Source organism: Echeneis naucrates, chromosome 5 (genome assembly GCF_900963305.1).
Source record: "Echeneis naucrates chromosome 5, fEcheNa1.1, whole genome shotgun sequence".
NCBI classification, from domain to species: domain Eukaryota; kingdom Metazoa; phylum Chordata; class Actinopteri; order Carangiformes; family Echeneidae; genus Echeneis; species Echeneis naucrates.
In genome coordinates, this window is record NC_042515.1 from 22,566,733 (window position 1) to 22,588,658 (window position 21,926).

The window sequence follows — 21,926 nt, forward strand, 5'->3', positions numbered from 1 at the left end:
GTGTGGGTGCTACCCGACAGAGCAACTCAAGTTTCAGTCTGACAAGCACAGCGAAGAAGGGGAAGAGTGCGCTTGCTTTCGATACGCTGTGAGTAACACATTCTACTTTCAGTGCTTAGATGAGAGTATTATTTCCAGCAGGTTATTGACATTAAATGTACATGTGCTGCATCTTTAAGAGTCGGTAGGGGCAGATGACTCAGCTGGTTGTTTCTGGGCCTTTAAAGCAGCAGTAAAATACAGAATATAAAGCAGCTAAGTGATATTTCATCAACACTTTCGTCTGTGCCTCCAGTAAAAAGTAGATCAGGGTGTCAGACCAAGCCCGCACAGATGTCCAGCATATTGAAACAAAACAAATGGAATACTGAATAATCTTTTCGTGTGTGAAGACATGCAGCATAACTGCAGACAAATCTTTACAATCCTGAATTAGGAATGTGAGATGTAACTAGCCCATCAAAACAAATATGTCTGCAGCAATGCACCGCTCTAGAATGTTTTCATGCTGGCTGACTGTCGGTGGCTGATCCTCTGTGATTCCACCTATTCAGAATGGACAGGGTGAGGCATTTGCCTCATCTGCTGTGCAGTGAGTCAGCAGACGGGGTATTAAAGTGTTTAGGACTGGACTCTGGGGAGATGACCTGGCATGGTTTGGTTAGATTTCTAAATTGCCTTGTAAATTCTTAAGCTCTTCACCCCTGCTGGACCCAGCAGTGTGTCCATCATTAGACTCAGTGATTTAAAGCTGTGACTTTATTTGCCAACCTGATATAAAACTGCAGTGGAGAGATGTATTGATTGTTGCTCTGTACAGATCCTGCTTGCTCTGCATAAGCTGTAGTCATGGCCAGAAACCTGCTGAAAAACCCCAATGGGGAAGGTAAGATGCAACTGTGTAAGTGGACTCTGGTCCCTTTTTTTACTCTTCAAATTTCCTATAACTGCTTTTGGAACTGATGTAGATGATATAGAACATAGAATATAGAGTCATTAGAAGCTATCGACTGTACATTTCCCTCCCAGAGCAGCTGGAATTCTGGGAGTTGAAGGAGGATGGCGGGAGCCACTGGATTGTGGAGGACATGCCAGGAGATTGTGGCCACGACTTCTGCAACGATGGTGTGACAAAGTACTTTGCAACCTCATTTGAGTGAGTATTTATCACTGTAAATGTTGTTTCATAACAAAATTTGAAAGCTAAATAAATTGATACAGCTCCAGTTTGGTTTAGGCATCGAAACTACTTGTCTAGGTACAGGAAAAGATCGCAGTTTGTGTCGAATTAAGTTCTTGAAGATTATAAAATATATATTTTATTTACAATGCAGGGAAAGAAAAACTTCCAGCAAGGAAATGCCAATGAAGGGCCTAGCTGCAGGCCATAATAAGAAGATAGGAGTAAATTATCCAATTAAGGAATTTATTGAACAAACAATAAATCAACAATTTCCCTGACGGAGACCTCCCAAGGGATTAATAAAGTCTATCTTATCTTATCTTATCTTATCAAAAGCTAAAACAACAACAACAACAACAAAAAAACACCCAAAGGATGTGGGTCAGACTGCAGGGGTCGCCTCAGCACACTAACTCTGTGACTTGCATGATTTATTTGGTGACAGTTTTACACCTGATGCCCTTCCTGTTTCTTACCATTTTTCCAGGCTTGGGTCTGGTGGAAGCTGGTTTGGGTCTGTGGTTTGAACCCACCTAGCTACATCCCCGAGCCTAACCCTAACCCTAACCCTAAATTTAATTAGTCAATAATAATGAGTTAAAATATGGGGGAGATGGGATTTTTGTTAAGATTTTGGAGATTGAGGGAATATTTCAAATGTAGAGCAAATTGCATTTAACAGAAAAAATACAGTAGAGTAAAAAAAAAAAAAAAAAGAGATTTATTCCAGCTGTAAAAAGAAAAGAAAAAAAAAGAAAGACATTAATGTGTATTAGGTGCTGAGGAATCCAGTTCCTGGCCTGGGTTTCCCCCAGGCACTCCACCGTCCAAAGACATCATGTTTGGGTTAAGTGGTGACTCTAAATTGTCTGTAGGTCTGAGTGTGAGTGTGAGTGTTTGTTGGTCTCTGTCTGTCTCTGTGTGTTGGCCCTGTGATGGACTGCTGACCTGTCCAGGGTGACCCCACCCTCACCCAGTGTGAGCTGGGATTGGCTTCAGCACCACCGGTGACCCAGAAAGGGATAAGCGATCATTGTTCAGCTCAGTGCATTGTTTATCATTTGTGTTTGATATGGATTATAAATGTACGTATGTCCTAGGCTGTGTCTGAAGAGACAGGTGATTGACTTGCTGGCAGAAGGTTACACCGCTGAACAGTTGGATGCTGAACCGGCTGTCACAGTGGAAGACTGGTAAGGCCAGGGTGGACGGACATGCATGTAGACACCCTCTGTAAGTGTCACTAGCTCATGTGCTGCTCATCCTGCAGGTACTGTGGGAGGACAGATTGCGGCTGCACTTATCAAATGGCCGTGTATCTGCTGGATGAGAATCAGGAGGTGTTACAGGAATTCAAGCCAGAGTTGGTGACTCTTGACCCCGACTCTGAGGATGGCTGTTCATGGAAACAGGTAAACAAGAGGGAGATTGCCCTGTACACATGTGAGGACACGCTGCAGGGTCCACACCTGACTCGATAGTTTCTTGATTTGATAAACTTTGTCCCACAAGTGGGCTGATCACCCATTATGCAGTGATAAAACAACACATATGACCAAAGCATACATAGCCAACATGGAACAGCATAGCAATGTTAACGGTGGTTTTCTCTCTGTGTATGATCTCCAGGTCAGCCACATATTTTCTAATTATGGACCTGGGATGCGTTTCATCTCCTTTGAACATGGAGGACAGGACACCAAATACTGGGAGGGTTGGTTCGGAGTGAGAGTCACCGGGAGTTCTGTTACTGTTGATGTGTGATTGAGGTGGAGTGAGGGGAGATTAAGAGGGGAAGGAGGAAAGAGGGAGCAGGTGAAATATAGGTGCACTGCAGTGACAGAGTAGGGTTCAGGTTTTTAACAGGGCCAGCTTTGCCTTATGGCGCCCAGTGTTGCTTACACCTCTGTGGAGTGGATGTAGACAGTATTCAGACCCCTTCGCTTTTTTGCTTTTTTTTTTTTTTTATTGTTGGAGATTTTACTCTAACAGGATAAAGTTTTTAATATTGCCATTCAACCAATAACCATTAATGACAAAGAGAAAACATGTTTTAAGAGTTTTACCAATACATTTCAAATAAAAAAATGAGATCTCTTATTTACAGAAGTATTCAGACACTTCGCTGTGGCACTCTAAGTCAAAAACTAGCTTCAAGGTGTATCCTATTGGCTTTACCTATCTTTGAGATGTGTCTGGAAGTGGAGTCCACTCATGGTAAACTGAATTGAACAGACATGTATATAAAGTAATTCAAGCAAAGGCCCAGCGATGCACTCTATTGAAGACTTATGATAAAACTGTGGCTCAGCTTTGAGTGTTCCCACTTCTCGGCCTCAGCAATTGTGACCTAAAAGAGAGAATATAGTGCTGGTGGCATTAGGAGAATGGTTAGAACTAAAGGAAGGACAAATAACCGAAGGGAGGACAAATGCAGTCAATTAAAGACAACTCATTTATGAAAAACTTCAGCACAAGGCTTGGATTCCCCTTGAGTAGTGCTGCCAAGGCCCGACTTATAAACCCTGCAGAACATCTGCAGAGAGTCTTGAAGATGGCAGGGCTGAAATTTCTATTGTATCCATTCAAGGCTGAGAGGATCCGCTAAGAACGTGATAGACAACCACAATCCAGAAGTGCAGAGCTTGTGAAGAAGACCTAGGAAGATTCAAAGCTGCCAAAAGATTTCACATGATTTTATTGAACATTTATTGCCTTGATGGGTTATTGAGTGTTGGCAGATTTGATCCGTTTACAATTACAGCAAAATAATGTGCAGAACCTGAAGGGGCCTGGATACTGGGAGCCCACTGTACAGTTCATTATGCATATTGCTATAGATGCGGTTGAATTGCAGTGCTAGGATGACTGCAGTTCCTAATTTGTCACACCACAAACACACTTTGATAGTTGGATGCAGCTTGGCTTTACTAACTTCCAAATTCCAGCTTGCAACAATCATGACTTATTAACTACTACCTCTGTATATAGACCAGGGATTAACTGTATGCCCTGTTTGGTGGGCGGGGTCATTGTTGGCAATCAAATAGTTCATCATTCATATTTGAATTAAAGCGATGAAATAAAGCATGATGTATTAAAGTTTGTCACATCCAACTTAAATGTGAAGATCTAATCAACCAGATATCCAATGTGACCTTTAATCCCAAAGATGATCACTCTTCCACTGATGACCTTAAGTTGTGAACTTTGTGGCGGACAAAGCAAAAATTATCTCACAGTGATTCCTTGATCTTGACGGTGAGTGAACTTCAGGGACATCCCGGTCACCAGATGTGGATCCTGAAACAGCGATTTTATAATGGGAGATTGGCAGAATTCATGTGAAACATCTCGTAGGACCAAAGCCAAAAAAACGGAGGCACTTTTAGATTAAAAGGAGGAACAGCTCAGTATGAACATAATTGTTGTGAGTAGGAAGTGGTCAGAGCTGCAGCTCTCATAATGAATGAGTCATAAAGCTTGAATCTGAAGGTGTAGTTTGTATAATAAACTGGATGACAACGAACCATCTGACAGATACAAACATAACCTATTTCTAAAATAAAACGTGTGCTCGGCCAGAAAAACTCACAGAATAGAATTAAAGTCTCTAAACACACTTAAAGTTTACTAAAATATATCACATATGACCTAATTTCCTCTAGTTAGTAATTCTATAACAGCTAAGCGCTGTGTAACTCATCATGACAGCTATATCCAATATTAAACAATAAATTCTCAAGTTGCGTTCAGAGATCCAGATTGAATGTTTTACATATACCAAACAAACAACAAGAAGGAACAACATTTTTAAAAAACTTGTTTTATTTTCATTAAATCCAAATTGTATAACTCAAATGAGGATGGCTGATTTACGGTGTTAAACAATATAAATATTATGTTAGCATCAGCCATTGATAAACATTTGATCGCAAACTTGACTGTCACAGCAAAATGCAATAAAAATATCATATACAAGTCAGTTGGCATCACGTCACTGACAAGAAATTGATCAAAGTGAGCACCATTAACACTAAAGGGCACAGTTTTGATTAAAGCTACATGACAATTTTAATGATTCACTGAACTACCTTTTATTCAGTCAATCCATCCAGTGCTTGTTCTGTTGATCTGCAGCCTTTCTATCTCGCAGTTTAGTGCCGTATTTGTCTTATGCGTTAGTGTGTTAGTGAGCCGATAGAGGCAACAAAAATGCAATTTAGCTGTGGTGCTGTTAGTATTATAATCACAAACTGCAGCTCAAAAAACAGACGATGACCAAATGTAAACACCATTGGGCAATTATGGAAGCGAAAGATAAAAACAGTTATCTTCATGAGTGGATTTCTTTTCCAAGAAACTTTCTGACATGACAAAATAACAGCATAAAAAAATGTGCTTTTTATGACTTAGCCTCTTTGCACACAGAGTTTACTTTCTTCTTAGTCATCAGAATTAGCTCTACAAACTACACAATCGTTTCCACATCAAGTAAGAGTTACGGGACTGAAGACAAAGTCTGCTGCTTCTCCTGTGTGTGCTTGTGATGCTTTTAAAAGCAGAAATGGGTGTGGCCTACATATGACAGTTTGTAGTAGTGGAGCAGTTTGAACACTGAAAAGCAGAAAATACAACTTTCAGGTTCATCTATTAGGTATACTTGTAAAAGTATGATACTAAAATAAATTTATTGGCCAATTTCCTAATATTCACCAGATTTCATATTTATTTACATTGAAGTAAAATAATGTGTGTACAAGCATAAATGCAAATTCAAATATTAATGATCCGTTAAAATTCCTGCAGGAGTATTGCCGTGCATGTTTAGTATATATTGTACAAGCAGTAATACTGCTGAAAATTGTCAATGTACAAAGCACATTGCAATGTAATTTTGGGTGAATGAATGAATAACATTAAAAAGCCTCCTAAAAATATATATATTCTAGCTATTGTGATTAGGTAGCAAGAATATGAATATTGACAAACGAGTAACATCCAAACAAGGGAGCAACTGTTTTAGTCTGCTCTCACTGTGCATTAGTTTTATGATATGTTGGATTCAGTTGATAGAAATTCCAAAATTGTCTGTACTGACAGAATTGTCATTTATAAGGAAAACCGTTTTTTCCTCTGCATTTCTCAAGCCGGTTATAACGTTAACTCAGTTTTAGTCATAACAAGCTGATTATCATTCAAACATTCTTTCTTCTGCCGCTTCATGATAACTCCAGGTTACAACTCCTCTGGAGCTCTCTGATATTAAAGCAAAAACAGAAGTGATTTCATATGTGAAGAAGGTTGAGCACAACAATGCATCAACGTGCTCATTTCAGGCAATTTGCTAAAGTGTTCTTAGTCAGAGACAAACCAATATGAATAAGAACTTAAATGTGAAGCTCATGTTGTGCGTGTTCATTTAAGCAACTTAATCCACTGTGATAAAAACGTCAATGATTGCACTGTCATGGATTGATGTCACATTTCAAGACTCTTTGCCTGAGGGTTTCTGTCTGACAGTGGTCAAGGTCCACTGAATGCAGCTTTAATTATTTCATCAGCAGGAAGATGTCTGGCAAAATGGCCCATTCTTCCACACTGTGAGTTGATTTGACCAGGACAAAGCGAAACATGTATGTGACAAAAGAACCAGAACAACCATAACACAGAACAAAGACAGGGTTTCAGGGGTGCAAACTCATCAAGGCCTTGTTTGATTCGACAAGGAAGGCAGGGGAGAGTAGTCAGGCCGCACAATTCTATCCAACTGTCAGCATAAATACGTGTGTGTGTGTGTGTGTGTGTGTGTGTGTGTGTGTGTGTGTGTGAGAGAGAGAGAGTGTGTATGTACATGGTGCTGTTGGAGTGACAGGTCCTGATCCTGATGAAGCAGGAAGGCAGGGCAGGTGGGACTGTTATTCTCCCTGTGACTGCATCTGTTTACAAAAGGCTTCAAACTGCTGCTGTTCCAACTCTGTCATCACCTTGTTCAGAGCATAAATCTGTGAACAAAGAACCAGCAAAAGCAGTCACAGCTGATTATGCAGAACTGAGTAACAAAATCAAACAAAATACACCTAGCACAGCGTGTGTGTCAGGTTTAACAATGAATAAGGCGTAATGATGGACTTGATCACCTCTGCTCTCTGTCTCTGTTTGAGCTCCTGCTGTGCAGATTTCTGCTTGCCTCTGTCTCCTCTGGTCGGGGTGGAGTTCAGCTTTGGCTTGTCTTTACGGCAGGCAGGCTCCATGGTGGCAGTCCTCACTCAGCCTGGAAACCTTCACAGGAGATACTCGACATCTTTGACCATTTCATGTTTACCCTAGAACAGGGCTGAACGAGCGCATAAAACATACTACTTACATTTCACAGATACTGATCAATGTTTAATGGAAGATGATGACTGGGGGAAAAATGATAACAATCATGTGACCCTTCCAAACAAGAGTCTTCCCTTATATGTGGGGAATACTATAGGCTCGCTACAATGCCTCAGTCATAACGTTATTTTGTTATTACATCGTCTTAACAACTTGGCAATGTAGCTTTGATTCATTGATCGGTTGGAGCAAACATCCCGTTGTCACTGAGGCACAGACAGAAAATCACATAAATGCTAAATCTTTTAGCTGCTACAATGCTAATAGGCGCTTCCAGTAGCCACTCTACAGAGCTACAGAAGTCCTGCCTCTGCTCAACCCAGTTTTAAACGTCAGGAATGAATTAGTGAGAGACTGGCATGTTAGTTAGCTCATGTTAAATAATATCGGTTAGCTGTCGTTTAGTTTTCCTAAAACGACATTTAAACCAACAGCAACGTTAGTCCAGGTAATGAATGCTAACCTACCTCGAAAATATATAACAGGCGGGGCTATCACAACGAATTCACCGTTAAGTTCGCTAAGCAGCTAGCAACTAGCCGATTTAGCAACTACTCTTAATGTGTCACAAGTAAACAAATCCGAGCTGAACCACCAGCCCTTTGTACCAGTGTTCCGTTTCTTCTTCAGCCTCTAAAGGCGGTTAACTAGCAGCTGAGCAGCGCCTTACTGACACCCAGTGATCTGAAGGGCTGATGGAGTCTGTCCAAAAAATGCAGTGGCCTTTTGGAATGCCAAGGTTTTCTGAATAAATTTGTCATAAAATGTGATCATCTAAGTCAACGGTATTGACAAATGTGTCTAAAATAATAAGAAAAAAAATCAGATCTTTCACATCTTTATTGAACACACTCATTCAACATTCAAAATGGCAGTGGGAAAAGTGAACCCCTTAGAATTAATAACGGTTGACCCTGCACCCCCTTAGCAGCAATAACCTCAACCAGGTGCTTCCTGTAGCTCTGGATCAGAACTGCACATTGTTGGAGGAATTTTCGCCCCTTCTTCATGGCAGAACTGCCTAAACTCTGCCATATTCTTTGGATGTCTCATATGTATGGCTCTCTTCAAGTCAATCGCAACAGGTCTGGGCTCTGACTCAGCCACTCCAAAAGGCAGATTTTGTTTTCCTGGAACCATTGTTATGGACTTGCTCTGGTGTTTTGGGTTGTTGTCACCCACCTTCTAGAGAATTTAATCTGATATACAGACATTCTCAGATTATCCTGTAGAATTCTCTGATAAACTTGGGCATTCATCTTCCCCTCAATGACAGCAAGCTGGCCCAAATCAAGGTTTCCTCCTCCATACTTTACAGTTTGGATCATGTTTTCATGACGATATGCTATGCCCTTTCTATGCCAGATGTAGTGCTGGGGGTTTTGCCAGTACTACTGTGGAGTGTCAATGTGCTGTTTTGCAAACTTCAGGCGTGCAGTAGTGTTCTCTTTAGTAAGCAGTGGCTTCCTTATGTTTTAGGTATTGTAGACCCATGAACAGAGATGTTCCTGTTCCAGTTCCAATGATATATTCAAATCTTTGGCTGTCTTTCAGGATTGTTTCTTTACCTCACTGATGACTCTTTGTTGTGCGCTTGGTGTCATTTTGACTGGGTGTCCACTTCTTGGTAGAGTAACAACAGTCCCAAAGTGTCTCCATTTGTAGATTGCTTGCCTGATTGTAGACTGGTGAGTATCTAAAGCACTTTGTAACCCTTGCCAGCTTTATGTGAATAAAGGGTTCACATACTTTTTCCACAAGCACAATGAGACATGAAAATTTACTCAGAAAACCATGAAAGTCCAAAAGGCTTACATAATTTTTCTTGCCACTGTACACTGTGTCTCTACTATCAAATAAATAAAATACTAGACTAAATTCACAAAAGGACTTTAGAGGATTAATATTATTCCTGGTGTTGCTTTTTTATTATTCATTAATTTATTAATTATTTTTTGCGCATTTCATGTTATGTGATTTAGGGTTAGAGTTACGACTAAACTGAACTCTATGAGCCAATGTTGCTCGTTTTGAAATTAATAATTTGATTTTGTAGTTTTGTGACGTGGCACCAACTAAAGCTCAGGCTCAACTAGGGGGAAACTCAGCAGGAAAAACACTGCTTGTCCACTGAAGTAAGCTGATGTTGCATGGAAAGTGTGATGGTGTCAGTCAGCCAGCCAGCTCACTGTTTAGGGATTCCAAACCCATTTCCCCAGACATAAACCTCTGAAAATAATAGTTTGATAACTCTAGACTGGAGCTGACCACAAGATGTCGCCCTTGCATCACAGTTTAGTTATAGTCCTTTATAGTGAAACAAATAGGTTTGCATTAAGATATTTTGGGCATGTGACATGATTTTGATTTAATTTGAATCTGATAGGTGTATCAGATACATTGAAAGAAAGAAGAAATTGGTTTAAAAGGAAAGCGCTTGATGAACTAAACCTACACAGGTCTTTAGTGTCACTGATCATGACCCCTGACACCTGCTTATGGGACAGGTAGGACAGTCAGTCAGTCTTCCAATTGCTTTTCTTGCATTTTCACTTTTGATTTAACAGTTAACTGATAATCATTTCTCAGGCCATACGGGCACACACAGACACACACGGACACACTCAGACTTCCCTCAGGGTACCTCTTGTGTGAATAAATCAGGTGAGTGAGGAGGGAGCCTGACACCAGCTGAAGGGTGATCCAGAACACATCTATCACCTCAGAAACAAAAACAGTCATTAAGAAAGGGGCAGAAAAACTAAACATTCTCACATATGAAGTGAGGAAAATCATCCTCTCAGACCAAACTACCTGACAATGCTGAAATTCTCTGGTGTTGTTGCGAGCTTGAGTGCTGAATGTATACATGTGTGCCCTCTGGCAGCGCTACGCCACAGAGATTTATCGTGCAGCATACCAATGGTTTACCTGGATTTATCCTCCCAACTACAGGAGAACGCTCTGACTTGGAATAATATCCTGCCAAGAACAACTTCTGCTGAACACTGCAGACAACAGCCAGACCTGCCGCTCCATATGCACAGCAGCATAAAGGAAAAACACACTTATATAAAGCCTGGCATCAACTCCCACATCAGTCCTTTTGGTTGAAAACACTATCTGCGTGTTTCCAGGTGTGTTTGTTATAATCTGAAAATTCTAGGTCTGACTTTCTGATTTATATGTCCCAAAGGTTATTTTGACCAAATATAGCTTGTGAAACCTTTTTATATGAGCTGTCCTAAGCCCCCAGGGTTGGGAAACATTTATTTGAATTAAAAAGTAGACAAAGTGGGGCTGTCAGAGAAATGTGCCACCCACAGAAAAATCCAAGGTGAAAGACGTCAGAGGTGACCGCGCTGTCTGAATGACAAGAGCTTTCTGGGAAGAGGCACAAACAGCTAGAGTGATGACAGAACCAAACTTAGCAACAAATCACACGAAGAGGGCGGCACAGGAACAATTACTAAATACATAGCCCCCTGACCACGCAGCTGAGATGTTAATATTTTGAAGATGATTTGAAGGGGAGGAGAGTTAATACTGACTCTATATGTGTGTATGTTTCTTTCTTTCTTTCTTTTTTTTTTTTTTTTTTAAATCTGGTTCAGTGACTTTAAACAAACAGGGAGGAATAAAATATGGGGCTGTTATCAGTCACAACTAAAAGAAAAGTACAGATGGTTTAAAATTAATTTTTTTATTTTTTAAACTGTTGATTGACTATCCTTGCGAAGAGAAGAGATAAAAACCTACAACGCTATTTGTCGGGTTTGAGCTGATCTTCAGCTTTTTTCATTAAATGATTCCTGCTTAATTCAAACCAGTGAGGAAAGCCTGGGAGCAAAACAATTTTTTGCAGCATTGTGTGTGGAAATGTAGGGCGACAAAGCTTTTGCAGATTTTGTTGTTTCAATTTCAAAACATAGGAGCAATACAAGTTAAATTATTGGATCGTCAGCTATTAGCTACTATTTTCTATGGTACCATAGACAGCCATAGATAGACTAATGGATGTAAACTCTGGATCTGTAAAGTGAAGCCAATTCTGAAGAGCATTTAACCTGCATTCTACCACTGACTATTGATAGGTGACACCAACTATCCATAATCTATACCACTTATCCATGCAATATCATGGCGGAGCTGGAGCCAATACCAGCTGCCACTGGGTGAGGGCGTACACCCTGGACAAGTCACCAGTCCATTGCAGGACAGGTGTGACTCAAGGGGTATAAAAATTAGTCAGATTATTTTGTAATATATGTGAAAATGTCCCTGCTTCTCACCTGATTTATTTACTTATGAAACATTTTTGTTCACAATGTTATGGTTACGGACTTTATGATCTCAGTAGGTTCAAGTCAGTTTTAAGGTACTGAAATACACCTTGTGGTGCAACCTGGGCAAATTTCAGGGATGCAACCTGGGTCACAGGGCGGTTCAGGTCATCGGACACCCTAACCCGGTGACTCAGCTGGAGTTGATCAGGCCCCGACTTGTGCCCAGCTAACTAACTGCACCACGTATACCCCTTCCTCGACCAGAGCCAATGTGAAGCTTTCTAAGCAGCTCCCAAGATGTTCTTGATGGCTCTTTACCTCTGCGGTCTGCAAATCCCTGGAGGTTAAGGATTAACAAATCTTTGGCAAGTAGGCCCCCTTGGATTTTTTGGGGGGGCTGGGCTTCACGCTTACTCAAATAAAGGTGATGCTGTACTGGGAAGAGTGTTGCCTTGTTGCTGTAGTTGATGACAATACAGATGCTACTGCCCACAGAAACTTGTCATGGTGCTAACAATACCAACTATATCCCAGGGCTTTTGAGTAGCAGCTGAGGATATGTTCCAATGAATTGGCAAGTCCACCAGGCCCCAGGTGAACAGGTTTGCAGGGCTTGGGAAGACGTCATAGACTGACTGGACCAAGAACTTAAAATGACTCCACCTTCAAGAATTCTGCCCAGGTGATCTTACGGCCAGCTGTATGCCCCCGCTTGGTCTCCCCCTGCTTGGACATGCCCACCATTCTGCTGAAGGGAGCTTCCTCCACTTCAGCACATACCTCCTCCTGGAACAGCTTTCACTTCTACTTTCCACTGGCTTTGCTGTAGCACGGTTTCAGATAGCTACCAAGCCTAGCCACAGTGCAGGACTTCTCCGGCTTGGGTGACCTTGAACTCCTCTGCCAGTGGTATCTGCTCAGGGCCAATTACACCATCTTGCATTAGCAAGGCCTAGCCACAGCACTGCCAAGTAGCCCTTGCTCTCTCGTACCTCTCAGATCAGTTGGGTTACATCACCTTTGTGTTCAATACATCTTGGGACCCCTGGGATTTGTGACCTGGGACTCCCTTGTCTATATAGGCGTTCTTCAGGAGAAATCTTGTGAGGCGATTGGCAACAATCTTGAAGAAGGTCTTGCACTCAACACTAAGAAGGGAGAGGGGCACTGCACTTGCCCCTCTTCCTGTACCACTCAGCAAGCCGAAGGGTAATTAGCCTTTCCCTTCCGTACCTCTTAGCTCTGCCATGAGTGCCTTCTCTTCCTCACTTGCTTTCCTGTACTGGCTCCTGAGTAACTGCAGCTCTTGCCTGAGTTGGGTAATCTTGACTTCTCGTTGGTTTGGAATTCGCACTGACGTGATGCCGATTATAAACTTGCTCATCATTCACTCCTCCCTTGGCTGTTACTTCAAGGACTGCATCAACATCTTCAAACTCTCAATCTTTGTTAGCAGCAGGCCAAAAAACCTAAAAAAAAATTATGTTTTGCTGTGCAGTGTAGATTGTGGTGCTTGGAGGCTCTGGGCACTGTGTCTGGGCCAGGGTCCTCCTCCATCTCCGGTGGAACTGGCCTGCAAAGCCCCTGCAGGCTTCTAAACCATGAACCCGTCTTGGACCCAGTGCCAACTAGCCTCTTTAAAGTGATTTCCTACGTAATTGAGCCCTTCATTCTTGATCTGATTAATTTGACCTACTGTTTGGGTCATGTACCCCGGAGTCTTAAGACCACAGTCATCAAACCCCAACTTAAAAAAATAATAATAATGATTCAGATGTTTTGGCCAATTATAGACCCATATCAAACCTTCTGTTCATTTCTAAAAACATTGAAAAACCAGTTGCTTTTCGATGTAGCTTTGAGTTCATCACGGCACAGAAACAGCGCTGGTTAAAGTCTCCAATAATATTTTAATGGCTTCAGACAATGGATCAGCCTCCATACTTCTCCTCTTAGATCTTATTGCTGCATTTGACACCATAGATCATAATATTTTACTACAGAGACTGGAACATGAAATTTGGATTAAAGGAACTGCACTAAGGTGGTTCAAATCCTATTTATCAGATAGACATCAGTTTGTTCATGTTAACAAAAGCTCCTCCTCACGCACTATAGCCAATTATGGAGTCTCACAGGGTTCAGTACTTGGACCAATTTTTTTCACTCTATATCTGCTTCCTGTAGGCAACATTATCAGGAAACACGGCATCAATTTCCACTTTTATGCAGATGACACTCAGCTGTATTTATCAATGACGCCAAGTGAAGCTAGTCAGATAGACTGCAGAAGACAAAAGACTTTTGTGTCTTGAAGACCTACTCTGACAAAACTGAAGTTGTTGTACTCGGCCCTAAGCACCTCAGGGAAACCCTATCTAATCATCCAATTAGTCTAGATGGCATTACTTTGGCTTCCAGCTCCACTATAAAGAAACCTTGGAGTAACTTTTGACCTGGACAGGTCCTTTGTCCCTCACACAAAATGTCTGTAGGGCAACTTTCTTTCACCTGCAAAGCATTAGGAAAATCAGAATCATCCTGTCTCAAGAGAATGCAGAAAAAACTAGCCCATGCATTTGTTACTTCTAGGCTGGACTAGGCTGTGACTTGACAGCGGGCCTTCAACCCATTCCTCTGACACTCAGCTACCAGATCTCCGTACTTGGCCCTTTTCCCTTTTTTGAGCTTCCTCCATTCAGTCTTCCCAGGGGACAGTTAGCTCAAGTAGCACCACCTGCCTGCTCGTCATGGACATCAAGATCATATCTGGCCGGAGTAGTGGTGTTGTTAATAGAGAACATGATATTAATTTTTCAAATTAAAGTGACTGGACCATGGCAACCTGCCTTCCAATAATGCCTAGCCCTCACTCCTCCTCAGCTCCATGTTCTCATCCTATTATGGTTTCTTCTGGTTTTAAAATAACATGGTGATGACTACAACTACAAACTGGCGGCTTCAAAACAGCAGTTCACAACCCAGTGGGTGATTCACTGTTCAGACATCACACAATCCGACATGCATCAAACTGGTATTCCATCATCTGACACTTCTTGAAATCACAATGTGACAACTGTTCACAGTTGACAACTGGCTGATTTTGAAGAGGACCGTCAGTCAGACCCCAGCAGAGCAGATGAGTGTGGGAGAGGAAGGACGAAAAGATAAGATGAAGAAGTTGAGCAGTAAGGGAGGAGAAGATAGAGAGATGGTTAACGTTTTATACAGTGGCATAAAGAGAGGGCTGGAGAGGGGATGGATAAGGGGTGTGGACAGACGGGCCAGGGAAACGGCAGAGGCACAAGTGTGTTAGGAGCCTTGTTCTTCTAAATTAAACTCTCTCTCTTCAGGGGGAAGCACAGCTCTGACTGCTCTTTCACACCAGCGGCCCTGAACACACAAACTCACCACAACCTCCTAATCCAGCTCGCCAGTCCACTGCCAAAAAACACACACATGCACATACCCAGCACACACACACACACACACAAGGAAGTTGTGTACAAATCCCCATAGATATGTACACACTCATACACACAAAGTCTTTCAGGACTAAAAATAAACAACCATGGTGACTGTGCCTAAAATAACGGGACACACACACACATCTACAAACATATACTTACTGTATGTGCGCACACAAAGGCCTTCAGGCATGCACACACACACTCAGACACGAACATGCAAACACACGCTGCGGCTTTCTTCACACCTGAACCCCAACAGACCTGCAGCCGCCAGAGCAAACAGCAACCGGCACATATGAACAGGATATGACCTGACAAGCTGGGGTCAGTGTGAGTGAAGCAATACACGCACACACACACACACACACACACACAGATGAACCCTTTCAGGATGTCTTTGGAGTTCCTGTTTCTATGCAGGAAAGGTTTTCAGAGTTTATGTCTTCATCACTTGTTAGCTGGCAACAAAGAGACAAGTAACTTGCTAAAGGGCACATCAACGCTATCTGCCGAGGAGATGGAAGAAAAGGGGAAATCAAACTTTAAATTTTACTGGGTGAAGTAGAGATGGAGTAAAAGAAAGAGGATAAGAGAAAATGTCCCACCATCTATTTCATGGACTGTGACATTCACAGCTGTTCTGGGGAAAATCCAGGTCACATCTAGTTAAGTCCATGAGACCTAGTGCTAATACTCAAATCAAGTTTCTAGTCCCTGAAGCCATGTCTCAGGTTTGCCAGAGTAAATCTCAAGTTTCAAGTTCTCAGGGGGATTTTCAGGGTCAAGTTCTGCCAGGTGAAAAATAGCTTTTAAGTCAGAAATCAGTTTTAGTCTTCAGGGAGCCACTCTCTAGTCCTCATCTTGTGACTTTAAGTGATGCCATGTCAAATTTCAGCTCTCAGCCTGTCCTGTTATACCGAAATGACTGAAATGACAAGACATCTCGAAGATGGTTGTGAGCATCATCATGGGATGTTACGTTAATTAAACCTTGAGTAATTTAACCTTAATTTAACCTTAATTTAACCTACCTAATGAGCTAAAAGTAGTGGATTTAAGCAAAAGCTAATTTATTTTTTTTTAAGAATTTCAGCGTGCCAAGTCAAAAGTGTCAAAGAGACAAACAGAAATGCAAAAGATTCCCGCAAAAGTTGAGAAGACATCCTGACAATGCCAAAATCCCTAAACATCTGTGTAACCAACTGACTCTACTGCATCAGGATGGAGACTGAGGGACTTTAAACCTTAATCTCCTGTCTCCTCCTCCAGTCTCTCCCATATCAAAACAGACTCAGTGTGCTGATGCACCCACACACATACAGGTTTTTGGCAATTGTTGGGACAACCTTTTTGACCATGACTATTGGGGACAATCCTTTCTGGAGGTGCTAAAGGTTTGGAGAAAAAAAAAAATTTGGTAAATTTGCCAAATTTTCTGAGGTCAAATGTTTTGGACATACTTACTGGGGACTTTGGGAAAAGCCATTAAATATGTGTCAAGGGGACAGGAGTTTACATATAATTTGCATGATTCACAAAGTTCTCCATTTGACTGCAGGGAAATTTAAATGCTCAGATTATTGCACTTATCACTTATGTATGGAGAATTTGAGCAATATAAGGTTTCAGAGCACCTAAGACAAGACCAACAGCTGAAAACGCACGTAACACGCACAGGCATGTTTGATTTATGTAGTGTAAAGATTCTTGTTAGTTGTGCCTGACTCAACGTAACCTTTGAACTACCTTCTATGAAGCATTTTTCTATACTTATATTTCATCTAGCATGATATCTTCAAAACATCAGAAAATTGTACTCATAAACAGGCCTGTAACTGTTATTTAATAATTGTCTAACCGTGATTTTTTTGCCGTTGCGGTTTCTTTGTTTAACCACAATCAAAGCAATTTTGGGGGGGTGGTGGGGTTTATTTTCATGAGATGAGTCAAAGCATCGTAGCACTTTTGTTTGCATCCATCAAACACGTTTCCAGTGTTTGTGTGCATCCTTCAGCATGACAGAACAGTAACTGTCAAGAAGTCAAATCGGCTTTCTAATGTGAACAGTCCAAGGTAGTTTTGTGAGAAGCGGTATTGAGAAATGCCCATAACATTAAGCTGGTACATGTTTGGTTTTCACTGGCGTTTTCGTTTAGTGTTGGGAATAAAAGAAAGAAAAAGCGTCACTTGACACTCTCCCGCTGGTTCTGTCATATTGTAAGGAATCTGCAAGCCCAAATGGTTTCAGATAAATTATGACTGGATGATCGGTCATTCGGGAAGGGACTAGACTGTCATCCTGCTTTCAGCTATAGCACCATTTTGACACTGAATTTGGAAAGCGAGATGCAAGATGGAGATTATTTCTAAATGTAGTACAACTTCTCCGTTGTGGGATTATTTTGGTTTCAAGCCAAAACAGAGGGGAGAGCCCGCAAATCTGGAAGAGGTGATATGCCGGCTATGTAAGAAAACAGTCACGGTAAAAAATTGCTAGCACAACCAATTGAAGACAGCATCTCAGAAATCACCATCCCTCACAGTTTGCACAATTTAACAAATCGATCAGTGCCCTTGCATCAGTGGATGCCCCCTCGAGGCAGCTGGGCATAGCAGAGTCATACATGTTCATATCAACTAAAATGACAAGGGAGATACATTTGGGAAAAAAATGCAAGTCAAGAATTGGTGATGACTGTTTTGACACATAGCTTTCTTTACAAATAGTGATGACTATAGGACTTGGATAATGAGAAAAGTAGTTTCAAGACAATTATAATTGTTAATCGAGAGAATTAGTTGTGTAGCAACATTTGGAATTGTGACAGCTCTACTCATAAAACACCTAATCATGTCAAAAGATCAGTTTCATTTAGATCTTTGATATGAGTTTTATGAGGACAAAGAAGTTGAACACTTTAAATTGCCAACTGAACATCAATACCTATTGATCTGGGAAATTGGTTCAAACCTGGGCTTTTAGGTACACCTATAGGAAAAGTCTTTTGCTTTGCTTTTTATTATTTGCTCAGCACTTTCTTTTTGTAGGCTATAATGCGGTTGTAAACAAAGAATTTCACTTTCTGCCAGTCCGGTTCTTGCGAGCTTCTGGTTCAGCCTTCAAGTATCTCTCATAGTTTGTCAGGCTGGCACAATGAAGAATGGATGGATCCACTCATGTGCCTCTCCACGGCATCAGCCTCTGATTGCAGCTATGGTGTTCCTCTTTGAATAAACTTACTTGTTACAAGCAAATAGAATTTTTTTAAGCTTATCAAGATTAGCAAACCCAAGTACCAATTTTTCATTATGGATTCTCAAACATAACGTGAATTGATACTAAAATTATGATACCCACTGGAGAGATTTAATATAAGCAGAGTTTCTTTTACATAACAAGTACTATAAATCCTGGTTCTCACTATTCATCCATCACGTAGCTATAGTTTAGTATTGCCTTGTCAATTCCTGAGATAAGAGCCTAACCCTAACTAAAGCACGTACATTTTTTGTAATTACATTATAAAGTGTTTAGCTGGCTTCTGTGAACTTTAAACTAGGTGATAATAGACATTTTGAAGAGGCCGAAACCAAACAGACTCCTGAGGACTCCCGAAGCTCTGCTGGACCTGATCTGCGTCTCTTATGTGTTGGTAACAAGTTGTCACCATCATCAAGATCAAATGGTCTCCTTTGCTGATGGCATGATGAAAATAGACGAAATGTCAATAAGACATATTACACTTTCAAGATTGCTGACTTTTACGAGTTAGTCCATTTTTGACTCTTTGTCTCTGTGTCTTTCAGTGAAATAATGTTTGCATTTTCTTTTTTTTTAAGTTTTTAAGAGGAGCAAATGTTGAGGTGCTTTGTACTTCAGATCACATCTTACCCCTAGAGTAAGGTATAATGGAACAGAATCCTGAAGGCTCCCCATATGCATCCCACAAGCCGCTCTCTGCTTTGCAAGAATTTCTGAAGGTTTAAAGAATAGGAACGAGTCCATCTCGCTTATGATGATTCTTGTGAAGTGTCTGCAAAGTCTCTTTTCAACCTCAGAGAGTGTCCAGTCCAAATCCTTATGATGATCAGAAACATCCCTCGACAAAAAACCAGACCAATTTTATTTGCCAGTGAAGGAATTCTAAATTTGTTGTTATTGCAGTCATCTTCAAGGCTTTGATCACTTCCAAATATTTTTGGGGATTTATAAATTCCACCATCATTTTCAGTCTGGTAACTTTTCTGGCATTATCAACCAGTCTTCCCAGTTCTCACAGCTTGTCCCATAAAAACAGTTGGTTTTTTGCTGTCATCCCACCTTTGTTTAAAATATGCTCCCCAAGATCGATAATAGAGGGGTCTGTAAAAGGGATTCACGGAACTTATTATTTTCCAGAGGAGTCTGTTGATCTGTGAAGGCACAGACGTTGTGTAGGCACACAGACTGAGCTCTGCTTTGTCCTGGTTTATTGACATGTGAATCTGTTTTCAGAGGGCAATTGTGTAGATGTGGCCACGGGACCTTCCTGGCAAAGAGTCCTTGGCAGTATGCGCAATGCATAAAATCAGTTCCCTGCACTTGTTTCGGTGGTCGTTTGAATGGAATGAGTTTTCCCTTTACTGATTCCAGAACAGAAGCATTGTGGGCAAAATTTTCTTTGTTTTTAATATAATTTAGCAGCTGTTTTCTCTCTTTGGAAACCTTTGGAAGGCTCACAGCTTTAGCCACACCAGATTTATCATGGTGTGCACTTCCAACATGTCTTGCACTCTTGGAGTTTACTGCAATGTAAGCAGTAATGTTTGACATACACTTTTTCCCCATGTATTTTTTATTTATTTATGTATTTTTTGAATGCCCAATAATTACATCATTACAGGGATGTGAACAGGATTCTTCCTGTGTCTTCTCTTCAGCGGACTCAAAACCAGGGGTAGTGGTGTCACACACTGAGGAGTCTGTGTCTTCCAGTACAGCATTATAGGGGTTTTGTGTTTTGAGGCTTTCGTCACTATCTTCTCTATGGGAGAATGTGTCTGGAACATACTTCTCACTTACTGAGTCTAAAGAGTCAGCATCTTCAAAACCATCTTCTATCTAGAAGTCAACAAGTACAGTATTAATTAGATATGTAGATGATTCCCACATACTAACACAAACATGCTTATCGGGGACATTTCATACAACAAGCTGTTGTCCCTTATGGGGACTTCGTCATCTCTGGTTCTTCAACTGATTCACACCAATATTGGATTCAGTAGCCTAAAGTGAATTATGGGGACACTGTAACTGTCCAACAATCATATTACAAAAAAAAAAAAAAGAAGTAAAAAAAAATGTTCAGGTTCTAATCTGTACTGGTGCATCACATCAAAGTGCTCTACAGTTCTGATTCACAACAGTTTACCTCATAATATGCTGACTCCATTCACTGAACTACTTCAAAACTATGAAACAGAAAGTATCAGTACAATATATGAAGTTCTGAACAGAAGTGTACCTCCGGTGGACGGTTGTGGGAACATGCACCTTCAACCATTTCTGTTTCTGAGCAAGCAGCAGCATGGGAGCCTTCTGCAGGTTGCACATCCTACATGTTGGGCTCATCTGTATTACTTAGTATAAATTACTACATTGTACTGCAGCAAAATTATACTTTTGGCACAGAGCTGTCTCAAAAAGACAGCATAGTGAAAATGAACAAAATTCCCATAGAATATTTCTTGTATATGGACACACTGACATGCTTACCGGGGATATTTTGGGATATTTTGCACAAGCTGTGGTTCAAGACCATTCAGTCTCTGGTCGTTTAGGTTCTCAATGAGCTAAAATCATAAGCTATTATGACGTAGCACGATGAACATCCAGCACACTTTAATCTTGATGAAACGTAAATTATCTCCAGGGTCATCTGTCCTGCACGTCCTATAAAATTTTGATTGTTTCATTTGTTCTAACTTCAATTACACTACTTTCAAATGATGTGATTTTCAACCACTGTTGAGTGACATATCTTCCTCCATTGGCCTCCATGGCCATGTGGGTGAAGAGACACAGATGGGGCCTTCCATTTACATAAATTATCTTCATCTTACAGTTGGGCTGTCTATGCTCACCATTCACCAATCGGCTGAATGATTCCTCATCTCTTGAAGCTTTAATACTTATTGTACAAAAACAAGACCAAATGGGCAAAACAATAACTTCAGAAACCTAAAACTATCATTTTAAATGTATAATTTTGTGTAAATCAGTATCATCAGTTAAGATATAACTTCAATTTCTTACCACCATGTTTTATCCTCTCAAACAAAAATGGCCACAAAATGCGTAGTAAAATTGTTTTCTTATCTCAACTTCAGCATCGTTTGAAAATCTCCCCAGCATTCGGCCACAAAATCCCCTTTGAGGAATGGACTTCATGCAAGTACACCATGTCCCGTGAATAGCCATTACAAAGTGCAGATGATGCATGTATAATATCTTACCCCAGCGTAGTTGCCATTTTCATACGTGACACCTGGTCAGTGATGTTAAGATAATATTAAGAAAACATTGGATGGATCTTGGCAATATTCCTGAGATGAAAACATGCT

At 40.9% G+C, this 21,926-nt stretch overlaps 2 protein-coding genes across 4 annotated transcripts; one reads left to right on the forward strand and one right to left on the reverse strand.

The window, feature by feature from the left end:
• The first annotated feature begins 14 nt into the window (after positions 1-14).
• On the forward strand, positions 15-5,986 carry fbxo2 (F-box protein 2). Its single transcript, XM_029503265.1, has 6 exons — positions 15-88; positions 821-886; positions 1,030-1,156; positions 2,284-2,376; positions 2,454-2,595; positions 2,813-5,986. The coding sequence occupies exons 2-6, from the start codon at positions 850-852 to the stop codon at positions 2,945-2,947; spliced, it is 534 nt and encodes a 177-aa protein (XP_029359125.1). The 5' UTR covers positions 15-88; positions 821-849; the 3' UTR covers positions 2,948-5,986.
• On the reverse strand, positions 5,014-8,151 carry svbp (small vasohibin binding protein). Of its 3 annotated transcripts, none has more exons than XM_029503266.1 (3): positions 8,035-8,151; positions 7,324-7,465; positions 5,014-7,188 (listed from the first exon to the last, which is right to left on the reverse strand). In XM_029503266.1, exons 2-3 carry the CDS (start codon positions 7,435-7,437, stop codon positions 7,102-7,104), a joined length of 201 nt encoding a protein of 66 aa, XP_029359126.1. In that variant the 5' UTR covers positions 7,438-7,465; positions 8,035-8,151; the 3' UTR covers positions 5,014-7,101. The 3 variants fall into 3 exon arrangements, with proteins under 3 accessions (XP_029359126.1, XP_029359127.1, XP_029359128.1); XM_029503267.1 differs by having other exon boundaries at positions 7,324-7,520; positions 8,035-8,126; XM_029503268.1 differs by lacking the exon at positions 8,035-8,151 and adding an exon at positions 7,551-7,584.
• Positions 8,152-21,926: the final 13,775 nt, after the last annotated feature.

Excerpts from the sequence above, each read along its gene's own strand:
- fbxo2 (XM_029503265.1), top strand. The coding sequence starts at position 850 with ATGGCCAGAAACCTGCTGAAAAACCCCAATGGGGAAG. Across the intron at positions 2,377-2,453 it reads GCTGTCACAGTGGAAGACTG|GTACTGTGGGAGGACAGATT; the intron begins GTAAGGCCAGGG and ends CTCATCCTGCAG. Across the intron at positions 2,596-2,812 it reads ATGGCTGTTCATGGAAACAG|GTCAGCCACATATTTTCTAA; the intron begins GTAAACAAGAGG and ends TATGATCTCCAG.
- svbp (XM_029503266.1), bottom strand. The coding sequence starts at position 7,437 with ATGGAGCCTGCCTGCCGTAAAGACAAGCCAAAGCTGAACTCCACCCCG. Across the intron at positions 7,189-7,323 it reads AACAGAGACAGAGAGCAGAG|ATTTATGCTCTGAACAAGGT; the intron begins GTGATCAAGTCC and ends CTTTGTTCACAG.